Source organism: Phoca vitulina, unplaced genomic scaffold (genome assembly GCF_004348235.1).
Source record: "Phoca vitulina isolate PV1807 unplaced genomic scaffold, GSC_HSeal_1.0 scaffold1, whole genome shotgun sequence".
NCBI classification, from domain to species: domain Eukaryota; kingdom Metazoa; phylum Chordata; class Mammalia; order Carnivora; family Phocidae; genus Phoca; species Phoca vitulina.
In genome coordinates, this window is record NW_022589704.1 from 35,265,503 (window position 1) to 35,285,685 (window position 20,183).

General features: G+C 40.1%; 1 protein-coding gene across 1 annotated transcript in view; it reads left to right on the top strand.

The window, feature by feature from the left end:
• The first annotated feature begins 552 nt into the window (after positions 1 to 552).
• FTCDNL1 (formiminotransferase cyclodeaminase N-terminal like) overlaps positions 553 to 20,183 on the top strand; it is a 143,415-nt gene continuing 123,784 nt past the window's right edge. The window contains 3 exon segments of the mRNA XM_032416292.1: positions 553 to 742; positions 2,608 to 2,729; positions 5,404 to 5,505. Coding sequence (XP_032272183.1) covers positions 585 to 742; positions 2,608 to 2,729; positions 5,404 to 5,505 — 382 coding nt within the window. The 5' untranslated portion in view covers positions 553 to 584.

Consider the following 20,183-nt stretch of genomic DNA (forward strand, 5'->3'; position numbering starts at 1 on the left):
GTGTTCTCAAGGTTCACTGGCCTAGAAAAAAGGGAAATGCTTAATGCTTGGTTCATACCGCTCGTAACTTTTGAGTAAACGGGCAGGTGCTAGTACAGCTTTGTCCTAGGGTGGGTCCAGCTCCTACTCACAAGCGCTTGCGGGCATTATTTCTCAGGAGAGACTTTACCAGCAGGGTGCGTCTGCGTGTGCGCCAAAGAGCCCCCTGCTGGGTGTATGATTAATGGGTAATGACCTCATCATTAGATTCTAATGCCCTTTTAAAAAGTCATTCATTTACAAGAGACAACTGTGGAGAATCCCAAGCTAAAGGAGGGGGGGCGAAAAGGCAATTCCAAGCAGAACGTTAAGCTTTCGGGGCCGCCGGGCTGCGGGGAGCGCGGGCAGCGCGGGGAGCGCGGAGCGGTCAGGCAGTGACTCGCGGAGCGCGCTCGGGGCGGCGCGCGGCGGGCTGGAGCGCGAGCGGGGCGTCAGGGGGGCGGGGCCGGCGGCGGAAGCTGCGCGCCGCTGCGGCGACCCCGGCTCCGCGCCGTCCTACCCCTACCCCGCCGCCCCTCCACGCGCGCAGCTCGGTTTCCTCCCCGATGCATCCGCGAGCGCCGGCGATGGCTCGAGAGCCGATCCCGGGCGGCCTCGCCGCGACCGTCCTTCGCTCCCGGGCCCCGCGGCTCGCAGACGCTGCTCCCGGCGGGCCTCGCAGGGCAGCGGGAGACTGCCCTGAGGCCCGCGCCGAGTCCCTCGGGTTAGCCTTCTGCTCACGTGGCCCTGAGCCACTCCACACCGGAACCGGGGCGGGGCCACGCAGGGCGTCCCAGCGGCGGGTTCCCACCTCAGCACGCGCTACCGCCCCCTCGGCGAGCCTTTTTGCGGCCCTAAAAGCGCGAACGGTGGTGCGTGCGCCGGTAGGCAGGTGATCTGGCGGAACTGGCGCGAACTGCTCCACTGGGCGCTGGCCCTGCTGGTTCTTCCCCATGGGGAGGCAGTTTTTTAGTTTATGGCCGGAAGTAATCGGATTGTGATTGGAGGGATGGGCGGACTAGGAGCGCATTCTTCCAAACCACTGAGTGTTTGCGAGGTTGCTCTGGGTTACTTTGTAAGTGGAAGAGGCAGGGAAACACTTACCCTTTTTGCTAACAAGCCTGACTGCTCTCCAAGAGCCTGGTGGCCGCTAATTTCAGCTTTTGCTGTGAAGGTAGATTTTTCTAACACCATCTTTGTGTGATTTAACTGTCCACAGGGAATCAAAATGTGGAATGAGAGGATGAAACTAATCCTTTCTTTTGCACTGTTAGGGGTTGCCATAAACACCATTTGTTAAAAAGCATAATTATGTTGGGAAAGTGCCTGATGAGACAATTAAGCTACATAAACACACTGAAAACAAATGAAAGCCAGAAGACGCCCACACCCCTTGTGTAAAGCAATTTTTTGTTTACACAGAAACGAGAGAGGTCTGAGCTGCTTTATTACAACGGTGTTATTAATGTCTACAAAAGCCTAATGGCCATATTTTAATTAATTTTCAGTCATGAGATGATGGTCACGATATGAAAAGTTGCTTACAAACCTAAACTAGCCACGGAGCCCTGCATTCCCTCTAGGTTAGGACGATTAGGCCAGTGAAAATCCTAGTGAACAGAAGCCAGAGCATTTATGCATCGACTGCACTGTTATTTGCACCAGAGCACAGTTTAGCTTAAACTCATAAGCTTAACGTTTGTCTCAAACTTGGACAGCATTCACCGCGGTATTCCTCACCCTGAGAACATTGCCTGATACAAGATAACCCTTATGAAATAATTTGTTGAATGAATTCGTGAGGGCCATATTTAGTTATATTTAAAAGAGACCAAAATATGGCCTGATCTTGAAAAGGGGAATTATTTTGTAATTAATCCACTTTCAACAAAAGGGCATCAGTCACGTTTTTGGCATTATTGATTCATTATAGAATATATGTCAGATTTAGTTCAAGGAAGAGAGTCCTGTGAAAAGATTTTAAACTCATAAAGGAACTTTGGGGATTAAAGTATGAGAGGAATTTAGTCAAATAGTTGTCTAAAAACCTGGTATCTTACAGCACCCAAATGAGTCCTTTTTATTTGTTCACATATTGTCTATAGCATGGCGCATAGAGATAACTTTCCTTTTTGCCAGAAAAGTAGTTTTTATAAGAATTTTCTTCATTTCCCTTTTCTACATTTCCCTAGTAAGTCTCATTTAACAAGAGGATTAAGCTTATTTGTTAAGTAGTACAGACCTTGAAAATGGGGATAATCTAAGGAAAATGGTGTTTAAAAGGGAATAAAATACTTTAACAAATATTTTCATTTGTGTGACAATTCAGGCTGAGTAACTTGCCCTATATTTTCTAGTATTGTTACTATGTTTGTAGGTTCATATGTGCATGACCGCATACACATGGTTTCTTGGTTGACTCAATCTGAGGATTTTTTCCTTTAGGTGTTCTCCAGGAATAAAATAGTGAAGTGTTCATATTACGACTGTCTGGTTTCCAAAAACTGTATTTTTTTTATGGTTAATGAACATGAAAATATGAATGAGCCATAGAGACCAAAATGAACAATAATTTTTCTCCTATTCTAGAAAAATCACCATGTCTTCTTCCATGGGGCTCCATTTGGCTGCTTGTTTACTAAATATTTCAGAAGCCAGAAGAAAATACATTGTTGAGAACATAGCACAAGCATCTCTTCATGAAAAAAATGGTAGGAACAATACACAATTGAAGCGAATATGTATGAGTACAGTAGTTTTTTTATTCTGCAGACAGTGCTATAGAACACTCTTCCTTCTTCTAAGACTTTCCTCCTTGTTCTGGGGCTGTTACAGCTTCTGCAGGACTCCGGGATACTGAGATAGAACAGTTACTCATATGTGCACATGTGCTCTTTCCAAAAGCCTGCGTAAGCTCAGCAGTGCACCTATTCACATTGGAGAGTGAGTGTGTGAGATGAGCATTCTTCAGGAGTTCAGGCTCCTGAGGACGATATGTTTACATAAAGGTTTAATGTTTCCTGCATGGGCCATTTATTTGATCATTAATAGAATGAGCATAATTGTACATTATGCTTTTTATTCAACAGGTTAAATAAAAAATAAACTTGCCAAATACCAGCTACTTTTCAAAGCCCTCCTGCCAACAAAGCCCATGCTTTCATTACAACATTATTATTTCTACTCCATTTTCTCCATATAAAAACTTGTAGGCAATTGCATTTAAGTGATGTGTGTAAGATCACTCAGCAAATCAGAAGACTGGACCTCAAGCCTCTTTACTCCCTGAGCCAGTATTTCCAATGAGAGATATTACTCTTTATTTTACTCTTATTAAAATGTTCATGTGATGACACACAGTTCTGGATTCCAGTTGTTTTTGCCTTCACACACAAAACACAGTGTATTCGGACTTCTAATCATTTAAGTAGAAATGCTTTGTTATTAAATCAACTTTTTGGCAACAGGTGAGCATTAGGGTCACAATCCTGAAGCATGTGAGACAGTATATTTTAATTTCTGAGTCATTTTTGATTTGGTGACTACTTTTCATGAGAAAGAAGTGTTTTCACCTAGCCCATTTCTAATGGTGAGCACATTTAAGTTACTGTCTTACAACTTTGCAGGAGCTGGAAACGTCTAAGAAAATTCCTGGTAATTGCTGATAAGAAAACTCCTCTGGAGTCAGTATGCAGCTGTGCTTTTGCATTCTCTTTGTGGGAAGAGCCAGCTTGGGCCCCTCATTGTCAGACACAGTACTTCTAAAGGGATTGGGTTACCTGTCTCTGTGATTAAGTGAATGTGCAGGGACATTTGTGGAAGCCATAGACTGATGGACACCTGGGTCTCAACTCACAGTTTTTATCAGCTTATTAGTGGCAGCAACTCAAGTGGAATTATAGCTATTATACTCCATTACAAATACCAAACAATTTACTTCTGCTGAGATTCATACTGACAGTTCCTCCTGCCAGCAGTAATTTTTTTTTCTAGATGCATGCTTAAGAAATTGCAGGAGAGAGTGTTTCATTCTTTTAGCATTTGATTCAATTGTATCATATGAAACTGAGAATAAAAGCTTTTCAGAAGAAGATTTAGGATGAAAAAATAAAATCATCTCTTTTCTTCTGGGAGCGAGAGTATGTTGAAAAAATACATAAAATAAGAGGTTGTATAATCTTGTTCTTGCTTCATCTTTTATGGTTTTAAAAATGACAGAAGGTGGCACTAGCTAAGAAAATGACCTGTCGTTTTACAAATATTTTAAATGCATTTATTTTTAAATGAGTGGAATAAAATTATATACCCATATTTTTTCTGATTAAGCGATGTGAAAATATTTAAATGGCCTAAAATGTCTTAGGTAAAGAAACCTGAGTTATAAATTTTAGATGTACACCAGGGCAGGGCTCTGTAGATGCTCATTTGGCTATGAGTGAGTGACATATGTTTATCTTTTCATGTTATTAAAATTAATAGCGCAGGGCTGCTGTAAGCTCTGTAGTTCCCGTGTGTAACTCATTTTTCCTCTCTTCTGAAAAGATTAATTGTTAGGCTGCCAGGGGACAGGGCGACAAAGGTATAATAGCATAGCTAACGGTTTAATTACTGCCTGAAAACTTTTGTCCTTCACTTTGAATTTGCTTTTGTAGGCTTAAGGCGGACTTTTAAGGAGGCTGAACCAGGCTTGTAAACTTTAAAAATAACTTTGGGGTAATGTGCGGCTGCCATACAAGTGTATGGCAGCTTTCTCCTCCAGGTTACACATTCAAATGAGTCACAAGCCACCAAAAGCTGGAAGTCGTTAACATCTGAAGACTGTTGGTGGCCTCTGAAAAGGAGATGGTGGAGACAGAACAGTTTCTAACAGGTGCATACATCCCAGGAACCTGTGCTTCAGGCACTAATTGGCCTATCTTAGCTTTTCCAGATGTCAGGTTTTGATCCAGGCAGTTTGATTTGTGGGTTTTGGAAGAAAAAATTGACAAAGCCTAGAGGATGGGATTGAGAAGGACCAGAATTTAGAGTGTGTGATTTGGCGATTGAAAGAAGAGGCTACCATCTTAGACTGAGCTGAGAGAACTTTGGCAAGCCCAGTAGCAAGTCCAAGAGACGATCTGTCATAAACACCAAAGGCTAGCCTCCGAATGGAGCCTCTGAACTGTTCTAACTAGATAACAGATCTAGTTATAACTATAATCTGGTTATATAGTAATGCGATAAGAAGTAGACATTACTAGTGAATTTCGTGATTAGTCAATGTCACTTCAGAGGTCAAATCCCAGAATTTTTCTATCAAGCTAAGTTTAATTGTATCAGAAGAAATAAATTATTAAGATTTCATCACAGAAAAAAAATTCTTGCACGTATGTGTTTTCTTTACAGGGCAGAAATAACCTGAAGCATCAATGCTCAATATATTTTCATTTTCTGATCAAGACTACATCAAATCAGTCATTACAATATCGGCTTCTATTAATGAATTAGGTAAGATTTCAGTTTCTTTGTTTATCTATATGTCTTTTGATGAAGGGTAAGCTTCAGGTAGACCTGAATGCTCTTTAACCACTGATTTCCTATATAAATCTGAATACTCAAGAGAGTGTACCCCAAAAGGTCATTTCATTATTCTTCTGATCATGTGTATCTCAAACATTTCCCATTTCCTCTTTATTAAAATGAACCTTGGGGTCCAAGATTTAATAATATTCTTTCACTGAAGATGATGATCCCAAATCTTATGTGGTTAAGGAAACCTTTTCTAGTTTTAACCTGTGAAGTAATAGTGTTGAAATCAACCTTGATTTCACTGATAAGTTGGCATGGAATGAAATACACTAAGCAGTTGTGTTTTGAGTTGGGACCCTGAAATCTTTAGTTCATGAGTTGGAATGAAATGAACTCCATGTCTCATAGGGATGTTGTCAGGCTTAATAGGACAACTTGAATTGAAAGGATCATAATTGTTTAAAGAAAAGCCTATATCATCTTAATATTGCTTAGTAAAGGGTTCAAGATATTTTCAAATAAACCTGATTTCAACTTAGCAGAGTGTCTTCTTTCAGAAGGCCTATTTGTTTGGAGAGCAGAGTGGACTGATAACTTCCAGCAAACATAGGACAGATTATCTTGAATGTTAATCATAGGATGTAAAATTTCCTTCTTTGTTGTTTATCTCTATTGCTAAAATGGCCATATTGCACTAATGAAAACTCAGAGTCATAGTAGTATAGGTGTCCATAACATGTACTTAGATTAATGATTCAATGGAAAAATCTAATTACTGAACAAGAGCAAAATCAAATACTTATGTTTCAGAAAAATGTATGTGTGTATATTTTAATGTAATTATTCATAAAGCATTCTGAAAATAACATGGAATTTTATCAGATTAATTTGATAAAATTGAAAAAATTTAAAGTAACCAACTGAAAAAAAATACGAAATTGTTTAAGACTGGTGAACATTGCATAATTCCTCCACTTTTGGGAATAAAATTGCTGGCAGAAATGTGAAACTTTATGACAATTGGGAGGTGAGGTGAAAGGAAATGGTTGGATCTTTTTCTTTTTTTATTTGGTTAAAAATAACCTCCTATACAGATTGCAAAAGAAAAACAAGTGGGACAGTAAAATTATAGCTGCTTCTTTAGATGCAAGTGAAAGTTTAGTGATTGCTGTTTACAATTTCACATTTTAAGGCAATTCTCTTATGGCTGCCAGCTTGGAGGCCTTTAAGTCTATTACTATGGAGGTTCGAGAGGGGATCCACTCTTGCCTGGGAGCAGTGAACCTCTTTCCCATTTACCCTCTCTCTGGTGTCCCACGGGACGAGTGTGGAGCTGTGGCCAGAAGTACGAGAAAGTTGAGGGTAGTGTGTCATTCCTGATTGGAAACCGTTTTTCACAAATCAGAACAGTTTGTGATAATATAATCATTCCTCAACTCCCTGGTAAGAGTTGACCTTGAAGAACTACATCAACAATAGGCTCTCATGGGTTGCAATGCATACTGTGTCTCTGTGACTATCTTTCCACTTTCCACCCGACAACACTGTGGAACTCTAAATGCCCTGGGATGGGGCAAATCAACCATTTTGTCCCTTACAGATTCACCACAGATCATGAGAAAAAACAGTAGTTTCTAATGAGTTCCTTAGACTCTTCAGGGCAGAACAATGGTGTGTTTTGCCCATCTGTGTCCTATTTTCTTGAGCAGGGGTAATGATGAGGTTGAAAAACCACTTAAATGTTAACTCCTACCCCTTTTTCCTCTGTTTTTTTTTTCTTTCCCTATGCACAACTCTCTTTAAGATTTGCTTTGGAACTGAACTGTCACGTGCTTGATTTCAGCCCCAGGGGTGAATTTAATTTGGAAAATTTGAGCTATGTCACTTGAGGTGTTTTTGAATTAGGCAAATTGGGAGAAAAGAAAGACCTTTTGCCTGGACTGTCTAGCTGCACCGTGGTTAATTACAAGATGCAGAGGCTCATAACCTTTGGAGGGAAGTCCGCCTTAGGATAATTGCATTCTTCTCTGTATGACCTCAGAAATCCCTGTATGATGTTGCCTCATTTTTATTTAATGCTGAATTGTCTAACATTTGGGATGTAGATTTGGACTCTGGCTAAGCTGAGCCACACCAAGTACTAGCCATAGGAAAAGAGACTTGTTTCCAGAGGAGCACCTCACTGCTTGTGCTGCATTTTAATGTGAGCTGACAATTTAAAGATTATTTCCCAGGGAAATCCTGGCCCAAAATTTGCCATACTTTTTATCCAAGAAAGGGTTAAAATTCAGCATGGGGGAAAATACGTTTCACACAAAAATGAAGAGTTCAGAATTGTCCAGACCAGAATAATGATTTTAATTGTCTTCAAAACAATTATGTTCAATTACATTAAATCTCAAATTAGCTAGTACATGAAGTTCTTCATTACATCAGGACTAGTCCACCCCCAGATGTTCATCCTGCGTAGGAGACAGTTGACAATCGGAGGGTCTGGACACAGATTTCTCCCTTCCCTTGCCCTTTTGCTTCATTGGCAGCTACTGTACCTCATGATTTAAACATGGACATTTCTAATTAAATGAGAGCTCAGCTGCATTCTTGAACTAATTTATAACATTTGATTTGAAATGTAATAGCTTCAATCTTCATCTGATTAAAAACAGTCATATACTGTATATGGTTACTATTTTGATGCTGCAACATGCAGTTTTTATTTTTACATTCCCCTTTCTACACAGCTGTTCATCTAATATCCAATTTTTTTAAGTTTTTTTTGTTGTTGTTGTTGTTGTAACAGCATGCTCAGGCATTCTTATGAGGTGGAAGTATTCAAATTCTAGGATCTTACTGTTCTCAAAACAGTGAAGGGATGTTTTCACTTAGGGTTACCCCTTCTCACGGAAACCAACTTTAGGATAATCATTTAACCAACTTTCTTTGGGAGGAAGGGCAGTGGAGAATATTCCAGTGACATGAAAAATAGCTAATATTAATATGTGTAATTCATGTATGCTTTATATGCAAATATTCTGAATGATGTATTTCAGAACTTTTTTATAGCAGCTGTAAGCTTGCTTATAACTTAAGGAATGGGTTCTTTTTTTTTTTTTAAGATTTTATTTATTTATTCATGAGAGACACACAGAGAGAGAGACAGAGGCAGAGGGAGAAGCAAGCTCCCCAAGGAGCAGGGAGCCCGATGCAGGACTCGATCCCAGGACCCCGGGATCATGACCCGAGCCGAAGGCAGCTGCCTAACCATCTGAGCCACCCAGGCGCCCAAGGAATGGGTTCTTAAAGTGGGGTCCAAAATTGGTGTTCCGGGGGCCTTATAAATAATGTCAAAATCATTTCCAAGTTTTATGCATGTATGCATACATAGGCACAAACACTTACACATACTTTTACATATAATTTTCTTTGAAGAACTTTTAGGATAAAGGGCACAGCAATGCGGGGGCTCAGATGTGAGAGCACCCTGGGTTTGAGGACCTGCAAAGGCCTTCAGTGTGGCAGGCTGGAACTTAGAGATGGGGTGGAATGAGAGGCATTCCTGAGCATGTTCAAAAAATGAAGCTTCAGAGGTAGTTAGAGGTCAGAGCATGAAGTCCTATATGCCAGATTAAGGAGTTTAAACCTATCCTAAAGGCAGTGAGAACCACAGAAGAGTTTTAGGCAAGAGAGTGGTGTGAATGGCTTTGAATTTTAGAAAGCTTGCTCTGCCTGCCTGTTAGAGGATGGACAGGAAGCAGGCAGACCAGTTTGGAAAGGTGATGGTGCCCTAGATAATAAAGTGGAGAGAATGGAGAGAACCCATAGGATGTTGGGGGAGGGGGCGTGGGAACAAAGCAGTGGTATGAAAGTGTCATCATTTACAAATGATGGAAAAAAGGGGATTTGGAGGGAAAGAGCATGAATATTTTTTTATATGCCGCTATTTGGCAATTAGATATAAAATTGAGAGCTAGGAGACACAGAGATCTAGTCTGTATTTATTTAAAGCTTACACTTTTCCAAAAATGTTTGGACTTTGGTTTTCCTTTTCAATAAAAACCACATTTGATCTGTTAGGCTATCTTTCATTTTTATCTGTATTATGTCTCTTAAAATTTTTTCTTTCCTCCTTTTTCCCCTTCCTCCCTGTGTCCTTACCTCTCTGTCCTCTTTCCTCCTTCCTTTCCTCCTTTTTCCTCTTTGTTATTATCCAAATGATACACACATGTGGCTGAAAGTTGACTGTTTCACAGGGTTTGTTCCCAAAACTCTAAGTACCTACATAACTCCCTTTTCCCTATCAGTTTAATTTCCTTCTCCCCAGAGCCAAGTGCTTTCAACTCTCTTGTCTTAATCATTTAGGATTCAACTCCAGATATCTAAATATCAACTCATATTGGTGCTTCTTGGTTTTTCGGTTTTAGGCATTGTCTATAGACTTCTCCCTGCAGAAGGTGAAAATTTAGCTTCCTTTCACCACCCACCCCTGACTCCCAACATACACACACTCACACACTCTTCCTTTTTTTTTTTTTTTTTTTTTTTTTTACACACTCTTCCTAATTCTCCCTCTTTGCCATGCAGTTATATCAAAATTTGGATAAATATTTAGTGGTTACGTTATTATAACTATGTAAACATTATTCACAATGAAACATTTAGAATGTTGTTATTATTTTACCCTTTCTGCACAACTTTTTCTTTTGGCTGGAATGGATCATTATAATTTTGATTGTTTGTTTACTTAGTTTTTAATATACTGATCAATGGTTTAACTCCAACCTGTCTGTTAATAATAGCATCTCTCCATGCATTTAGATAGAACATTCCCTGCATTGAATGTTCTATCAGTTTCATCTTCTTAAAGAATCATCTTCTAGACCTCTCTGACCTGTTCCAATTAGTACTGGTTGCCCTCAGTTTGTTGAGGATAACTGTCATCATGGAATCTCCCTTAACTATCATCCTGGATGTTCCCTGCACTTCTCTCCATGTTGGATATACTGGTTTCTAAATCTCATATCTTCTCTTTTTTGTCCCCCTTGGCTTACGTCCTTGTTTTAGGGGAATATATTGTCTACTTGCTTCCTTTAAAAAGGGGGGGGAGTATATTTTTGAGACCTTTCATGTCTGAAAATGCTATTATTCTACCATCACACTTGTTAGTTTGGCTAGGTATAAAATTCTAGGTTAGAAATAATAATTCCTTTATTTTGAAGCCATTGTATTATTGAATTCTTATTTTTATGTTACTATTGAAACCTCTAAAGCCATTATGAGTCCTAATCTTTGTATGTGATCTGTCATTTCCCTCTGGAAGCTTGTAAGATCTTCACTTTGTTCCTAGTGTTCTGAAATTTCTGTAATGTGCCTTTGTATGGGTCTGTTTTCATTTATTATGCTGGAGATGTGTTAGGCCCTTTGAATCCTTGACACTCTTGTTCCTCTGTGCCAGACAACTCTTGAATTATCTCACTGATGATTTCTTCCATTTTCTCCGTTCTTTCTGGAAGCTCCGTTATTTGCATATTGGAACTCTTGTACTGGTTCTCGACACTTATTTTCTCTCTTTTCCCCATCACTTTATATTTTTATAATACTTTCTGGCAAATTTCCTCTATATGCCAAGCCTTCAGTAAGTCTTTCATTTCTTCTATATTAGTTTCCAAATGCTTTTATATACTCTCTGAATGGTCCTTTTATCTTATTATTTGAAATGACATCCTGGTCATGTTTCATGAATGCAGTATCAATGGATAATTTTTGATATTTTCTTCTTCCTGTATTATGTCTGTTTTTCAACCCCTACCCTCATCCTCACCCACAGGTTGCTTGTTTGTTTTAAAGGCTTTCCTTGGATGTCTGATGATTCTTGGTTGGCTGCTTACTCTAAGAGTGGACACTAAGAGACTGAATGGATATTCTCAGTATATAGGTGGAGTTTGTCAGCTGTAGACTCATCTGACTAGATCATTTCTTTGGGGAACCCCTATGTCAGTATTTTTTTTGGTCTTTCCTCTTGGGCTGTTCAAGTTCCTCGGAGAAGGATCTTCCAGTCTTCAGCCTGGAGGGTAGACACAGCTGTCCATGTTTTAGGAAATGAATTGTAGACGAGGGCTGATAGAGTCTCAGCATTTAGTTTGTAAATATTCTCTTAGCTCTTCATTACTCATCCCTACCCTCAGCTGTGCCCAGTATTCCCCAGCCCAGATGCCTTGGTGCCAGATGCCTCTTGTGTCTTCTGCCAGGGTGGGGGCAGGGCACTTGCCTGTCTATGTGGAGGGCGGGTAGCATCAAACTGCTGCTTAAACAGACTTTCCACCAGCTTCCCTGTTTTGAGCTTTGCCTTTATCTTCCCTTCCAAAGTGAGTCTGCCATTTCTGATCATTATCAAGTGCCTGTGGCCTAAGTCAGGTTGCTTCTCTGCTGTTCCTCTTGCTGCCTTGCATCTGCTTAATCACCTACCACTCTTATATCTGTTTTCCAAGTTCCAGTGCTATTGCCTCCTCCTCCATTTCACTTCCATTTGTTTGAGTGAGTCCTTGCTTTTAAAAAGTATCCCTTTCCCATCTTTTTCCTGGGATTTTGGGAAGCAGTGAAAGTAAACATAAGGATCCATACTCTCATTTTACTTGGAAGTCCCTATTTCTGTAATTCTTCTTGATGATTTTTAATTAATTTGGATCATTCAAGAACACTTAATTCACCTAATTTGGAATCAGTGGTAAGTTTACAGGAACATATTCTTTTGTCTGATGTCTAACTCAATATTGAAGATATTTAGTCTCAGTTTCTGGGTTTTTATAAATTTTTTAATAAGCATTTTTCTCTGAAGGATTGCTGTGGGCCATACTGCTTCCTGTATGTTTTTCCCTTCTTCCTTACTCAGTGTTTTTACACGTGGGAGCCAGTGTTTCTGAAACATGACCCTGTTTCCCATTCACACATAAATCTTCATGAGAAGGATTGAGTGAAAATGTGGGGGAGGGGTCAGGGCAGAAGGTGCTCAGGCAAGTTCTCCCAATGATTTGCCAGTGACAATGGGCTTACCTAACATGTAGGCTTATAACATCAGCTTTAAAAGTCTGGATGATAGCTATGAATTTTATAAATGATATGGAAACCTGCTTTTTGTTTTATGTCATTAATCAAATGAAATAATGTTTGTACAATGCCATATAAATGGACATTATTTAGAAGACTGGAAAGATAAAGTGCTAGCTAAGTAAGTTACGTGAGTAAAGAAATAGCTCCTACATGATTGATTTTTATTTTTTGATTTACCTCAAAATATATAAAACAATGAATTTGATTAGAAATATCAGCCTTGTTAGATGTTTTTTTGAGTATTTTTATGACTTGGAGGACATGTGCCATGACAGATTCACACGATGTCAACACTTGTGTGATAGTCTTGAGACCCTTTGATTACCTTATTACAGATTGTCAAAACATGGGCTGATCTGGCAAATCAGGCACAACTTTCCACTTCAAGAATTTTCTACCCCGATTCTCTAGTTGCTATGGAGATTGTCTCATAAAACAGCCCTGGATTTGGTTGAGATTAGTCAATTTAGATGCTGGGTTCTGATATAATTCTCTCCACCATCAGCAATGCCCTCATTGCCATAGCATAAAAACAGTGGTTGGTTTTACGAGTATATGTTAACATAGTTTTAGGACATAGCATTTAGTTTGAGAATTTTAAGGATACTGGCACCGTATTTTAAGAAAACTGAAAAAACAGGGGATTGTGCATTAGGAAAGTACTTAAAATATTAAGATTGATTTAGTACATTTTAACTACAAAGGAGAGTTACCAGGTTGTTCATAAATGCATATTACTACAGGTTTAATAAATGCAACAGGATTATATCTACTAATGTAAACAGAGGTACTAATGAGGAAGGATAAGGCCAAGTGGGAGAAGTGGAATAAACTAATTTGTTCTTCCACGGCAATTACGGATGAACACAACCATACTTGAAAAAAGCTGCACTCTTTTCTTTTGCTTTGACTCTGCGGTAACCTGAAGTCCAAGCAAGTTACCCCATGGAGCAAGCCATGACCAGTGGAGGGACCTGAGTTGGTAGATGCATACTCTCATCTTTTGTCCTTGAGATGGACAATTCTGAGGCCCATTCCAGCAAGGCCAAGCCCCAGTTGCTCATAATGATGACTAGCTTGATAACACACCTTTGTACTGGCTCTCCCTCCTTCCCTGTTTTACTCTTGATGCATATTGAATAGGATTTATTGTAAATATTGACCAAAAAATGACTATATTATAAGAATCTTGGGATGATTGGGTGGAGTGTGTGAAATCTTTGCTGCCTAACTGCATACTTCTTATAATTCTTCCCTAATCTAGAAGTCACTTAGAAGATTTATAGTTAAAATTGGGAGGCCTCCCACCCTACCTCTAAAGGGTCTCAGAATACTTATGATGAAGCCATGGGTCATTGTGGGAGATATTAACAATCACTACTTACTAGTAAAGGCAGCCCTGGGGGGCTCTCAAAGTTTAAGGGCTCCAGGTTTTCTGGTTTTGAGTAGTTATTTATAGTACCCAGAGATTGATTTTATGTGATTGCTGATGGTATTTCAGAGAACGTGAACCTAATAAGGGATTTATAGCAGGTCACTGACATCAAAGCTAACTTTTTGAGCCCAGGTCCCTGGATCTTGGCAATTCTTTTTTTTTTTTTTTTAAGATTTAATTAATTAATTAATTAATTAATATGAGAGGGAGAGAGCGCATGTGTGCGAGTCGGGGGAGGAACAGGGGGAAAGGGACAAGGAGACTCCACATTGAGCACGGAGCCTGACTCAGGGCTTGATCTCATGATCCTGAGATCATGACCTGAGCTGAAATCAGGAGTCAGATGTTCAACTGACTGAGCCACCCAGATGCCCCCTGACTTTGGCAGTTCTTTTCCTGAGTTTCTTTTCTTTTTTATCCCTGCTTCCTAGCATTTGTAATGACTCCCAATATCAAAGTCACTAGGATTAGAAATTTCTGAAGAAATGACATAGTGATGCTAGTGACACTGATGGGCCTGTAAAGTGAGCTACATAAACCCAAGTCTGTCCACACTCTCCTGGATCTACCAGCCTGTCTACCTGCTCTCCATTGGTTAAGTGAGGGTGTGCTTCTTCAGGAGACCCAGAGCATGTGATAATAGTAATGACAACATATGGTTATAACATGGTTTTAATTAGATCAATTATCATTTGTTGTTTGACTACTAAAATTGATATATTAAAAAATTCATTGCCCAATTTTAGTTAACTAAAAACATACAGTAAGATAATATCTTGAGATATTAATTTTTGTGTGCTTCTTTCCCCCATAGACTATGCGTGACTGTTTCCTGGACAGACTGAGTTATCTGCTACCTTGAGGGGTATCGAATTTTTATAGTGGGAGTGAGGAAGTAGCAGTCAGGGTTTACTTGGGTGGCCCAGTTGGTAAGCCTCCGACTCTTGATTTTGGCTCAGGTCATGATCTCAGGGTCGTGAGATGGAGCCCTGCATCAGGCTCCACACTGGACGTGGAGCCTGCTTAAGCTTCTCTCTCTTTCTCTCTCTGCCACTCTTCCCCCTCCTTCTCAAAGAAAAAATAAAGGAAGTAGCAGTCAGTGTTCATGTTTGAATTTTTGACAAATTAAAGGAGAGGCCTGGGAAAAGCAGTGCACAAAGTTTATACCATTGCAGTAGAAAAGACAAGGGAGGAGGCCACCTCACTCCCTGCCCAGAAGAAGATGAGGACTGGGGTCCAGGTTTGAAAGGAGGGTGTTCGTTATAAATAGTACACTCTTTCCTTTCCCAAATTTTGAACCAGTTTGTCAGTAAAGAAAGGCAGATGAGAAATGGAAGTAGTAACTTTTATTTTTTTAAAAAGATTTTATTTATTTATTTGACACACACAGAGGGAGAGAGAGCATGAGCAGGGGGGGAGGAGCAAGGGCAGAGGGAGAAGCAGGCTTCCCGCTGAGCAGGGAGCCCGATGTGGGACTCTATCCCAGGACCCCGGGATTATGACCTGAGCTGAAGGCAGATGCTTAACTGACTGACCACCCAGGCACCCAGGAAATACTAACTTTAATGCTGATGAAACTAACACTGACCGCTGAGCTTACTCAACCAGAGAATCAGACAGACTCATCCAGCCAGTCACAGGCAGCACTGGACAGCACAGGCCTGCCCCTGGAAAGCTTTTGGCAAGGAGGAGTGGACCATAATATGTGTTTCCTGCTGACAGCTAGCTCCTAAGAAGGAAGAAGGAGAAAGGGTATGCCTATGCAAACACAGCTTCTCTTCCAAATTCCCCATCAGGGAATGACATTTAGGAGGAGCAAGGCCAATGTTTATTTCCTAGGGCTTCAGTAACAAAGTGCCACACACCGGGTGGTTTAAACAACAAAAATTTGTTATCTCACAGCTCTGAAGGCTAGAAGTCAGAGATCCAGGTGTCAGCAGGGTTGGTTCCTTCTGGGGGCCATGAGGATAGGATCTATTTCATTCTGGCTTTTAGATGGCCCTCTTCATGTTCACATGTCATTTCCCCATATATTGTCTATGTCCAAATTTCTCTTTCTCTCTTTTAAAAGATTTTATTTATTTTAGAGAGAGAGAGTGAGAGCACGGGGAGCACGGGGGAGGGAGAGTGAAAGCACAGGGAGAGAGAGAGAGAATCTCTAGTAGACACTCAGCTGAGCACAGAGCCTGACACGGGGCTTCATCGCACGACCTTGAGATCATGACCTGAGCTGAAACCAAGAGGCAGATACTTAACCGACTGAGACACCCGGGTGCCCCCCAAATTTCTCTTTTATGAGGACACCTGTCATATTGGATTAGGGCCCCACCCTACTCCTGTATATGACCTCATCTTAACTAATTTTATCTACAATGACCCTATTCCCAAATTCATAGTCTGATGTCCTGGGGCTATGACTTCAACATATGGATTTGGGGTGGGGCGCAGTTTAACTCCTAACAGCCAGCAAGACCAGCAGAACTCTCTCCATGTAGAAGAAATGTCAGTAGTGAGCAAGAAACATTTTTCCCCCAGAGGAGTTTTAAAAAGATAGGCATAGGGTTCCCATGAGAGGTGGCAAAGAACAGAGGGACTGTGGGAAGGGCACTGGGAGAAGTGGACCTATTAAGGGGGCACATGGTGAGAGTTACGGCTAGGCTTGCGATGACTGAGAGGTTGTTGAGTATGGTCAGTGGTCAGTGGCCAGGAAGATGTGTGGGAGCCAGACACGCACAAGGAAACCAAACTCACTCAGTTTGTTTGCCATTTGGGGAGCTCTAGTTGGGTGGGAGAGCCAAATTAACTCTTTGCTGTTGTGGGGAGTGGGCTTTATATTAAAGGCAAATTACACAATGATGATATATTGGCCTGCAGAAGGATTCCTTCTGGCGGAGCCATTCCCAAGGCTTTGCTGTGTCCCATCTGAACTCTTCTTTGGGGCAGCCCCAGCTTTTCCACAGCCCCCTGAAAGAGAGTGAGAAGTTCTTACTAAGAGGGAGAATCGTAAGGAAGGGACAGGCCCAATTCTATCCCATGTACACATTACATGTGTATGTATATGTGCCAGGTATTTTTGATCAGCATGAACTAAAAGATTATATCACATTGGGTGGCTAGACAGGAAAGCCAAATCGTAAGTGGTCAAAATAAGGATTTTGGAGCTGAATAAATCTGAGTTCAAATTTCAGATCTGCTACTTATTTGCCAGCTGATGTTAGGAAAATTTTTCAGTCTCTTTTATAGTCTTTTTTTGGTTTTGCTCTATTCAGTGGGGAATAATATCATCCTGCCAGGAGGATTATGAGAAATAATGCCTGTATGTAAAGGTCCTGGTACACTGCTTCCCACCCGTAAGTATAGCTGTCACCGTTTGCAGCGATTCTCTGTGGCCTTGTGGAGCAGGGTGCTGAGCAGTGGGGGCCCAGGCGATTGCCCTCCACCATAAAGGGAACGGATCCCTGGTCTCCCTTTTGTGTTAGCAGGATTCCAAATAGGGTGCCTTTTGAGAAAAAGGATTGCAGGACAAGATGTTTGAAAACCTCTTGAGCAGGAGATCGGTAAAGTGCTTTCAGCTCTAAAATTCTAACTTCTATAGCAGACAGCTTCTTCCTGTTGGTTCTTCTTTGCAAAATAATATTCAGTGCCTATTTCAGACAAATATTATGAAGCTACATGAAGAGGTATTTGTGAACATCCAGATAGTATCGGAGTGCCTATTATCTTTCCATTTACCATAGTTAATGCTATTGTGACTATCAGAGAAGTGTAGTGGAGTACCTTCCCCTAAGAAAGACGGGCCAGTGGGATCTGTACACGAAACAGTTAGAGAACACCATAGGACAGATTAAAACATTCATATTACCCAGGAAAGTATAATTCTTTAAATGAGTGATACCATGTCTGCACAAAGTGATAATTATCTTAGCATATGCCCTACATGGGAATAACAAGCTTTTGTATGTACACGTCTCTATGAAAGTATATGTCATATACAAGGAAATAACAAAATTCTTGGATTCTTGGATGTGAAAAAATATATAAAATGTACCCCAAAACTACTAATATACTATATATTTTCATGGATACCTATTTATCCATGAAAGTATATGATATATGAAGAGTTTAGAGGCATGTAATTCTTAATGTTTATAATAAAGATAGAGGATAGGTGAATTTTTTCATTCTATAGCTGAAAAACAGATGTAGAAATATTAAGAAACTTACTCATGTTTTTGCATCAAGACAGCAGCAGAATGAAGGATCCTCACAACTTTTTATTTATTAGACCTTGCCTAGGACTTTATATTAATTCTCTTTTTCAAAACTTCAAGTGTTCCATGTAAGGTTAAAGTTCAGCTCTGACCATCATCCCCATTCCTGGTTCCCTGAACCACCCCCTGCCAGGTTATGGTGTGAGAATATTATGTGCACTCTGAATTCAGAATTTCCCCATGCTTTTGTTTACATATATGTATATACTCATAAACCCAATATAATATTGCTTGTGTGTGTTTGTAATATAAATGCGATCAAGATAGAACTTTTTTTTTTTTTAAAGATTTTTTATTTATTTATTTGAGAGAGACAGAATGAGAGAGAGCAAGCACATGAGAGGGGGGAGGGTCAGAGGGAGAAGCAGACTCCCTGCCGAGCAGGGAGCCCGATGCGGGACTCGATCCAGGGACTCCAGGATCATGACCTGAGCCGAAGGCAGTCGCTTAACCAACTGAGCCACCCAGGCACCCAAGATAGAACTTTTTTATTCAGCAAAGTATCTTGGAAATCTATCCATGGTATTACATATAGTTCTAGTTTATTCCTTTTAATTGCTATGTAATATCATGGTATGAATATATCACATTTTACTTATTTCTCTATTTGTGGACATTCAGATTATTTCTCATTTTTCCCTACTACAAATAATGCAGCAGTGAACATTCTTGAATAGTCTTTCTTGTGTACAAATGCAAGAATTTCTCTAAAGGAATGGAGTCATTAGGTACAAATATTTTAAAATATTTTGACAGATTAGTTTTTATATGAAAACCAATCAAGTGTTCACCCTCATTTCTTCATTACCTCATTTCCATAGCATGTAACAAGTTTTTTCTTTGCACTTTATTTTTTACCGCATGCCAATGATAAATTGACAGCTCAGAGACATAAGTGGAATTATTTTTTCTTAGTAAGTCCTATTCATTTTGAATCATAGATGCTTTTATCAGTGTGTCATTATTTGTAAGCTTATTTGTCCTTTAGAAATGAACTTGGCAGAGTAAACAGTAGCATCCAGAGATGTGCCATAGAGTTTTGTTCCCCCCCAAATTGTTTTCTGCTACTTCAAGAAAGAACAGGCAACAGAATGTGTCAGTAGAAATACAATTTAGGAATTGTACTTGATCTTGTTTTTCAGCCTGATGTTTCTGTTCTTTCATCATAAAGATCAGCTGCATTTTATTTTTTTTCAGTCCCTTAGAATAACATCCAGTTCTAGTCAGCATGTTTAATGTATTTCTCAATGATGTTCTAGCATAATAAATTTTCGTATCTCGTGCATGTGTACATATGGTAAAAATTTCTTCAAGTTCTAGGCATGTGGGGGAGGAATATTGTGGTTGCTTTGTTAATGCAGTGTTTGTGTTGGAGCGGTTAGGGCCCCGTGCTTCAACTCTCAGCGCTGGGCGTAATGAGATGGCTTTGATGGTGGCTGAAGAGTCTAGTGGGACGTCCCAGCTTCACACTTCAAAGCCAAGCATATGGGGTGAATACCGGGTAGCTTCGTGCTCTTGGGGATGGATGGTTGGGAGACAATTCTTAACAGCTCTGTTTGATGAAGATATTGGAAAAGAAATGGTCTATCTTTAAAATAATCTTGAATTGCAAAGAGAGAAATTTCCACCCCCCCACCATGGATTGAACTAAGAATATTTTTTTCCGGTCTGCACTTAATTAGAGGCAGTGCAGCATCGCACTACTAGCTGTATTTCCAAATGACTTCTCTTTCAAAGGACTGTAGTGAGATGAATGGGCCAGTTTTATTTTAGCTATGTGTATGAATTTAGGCAAAAACTTTTAGGGATATCTGTTTTACCATCTGAGAGATTTTTATGGCTTCTGG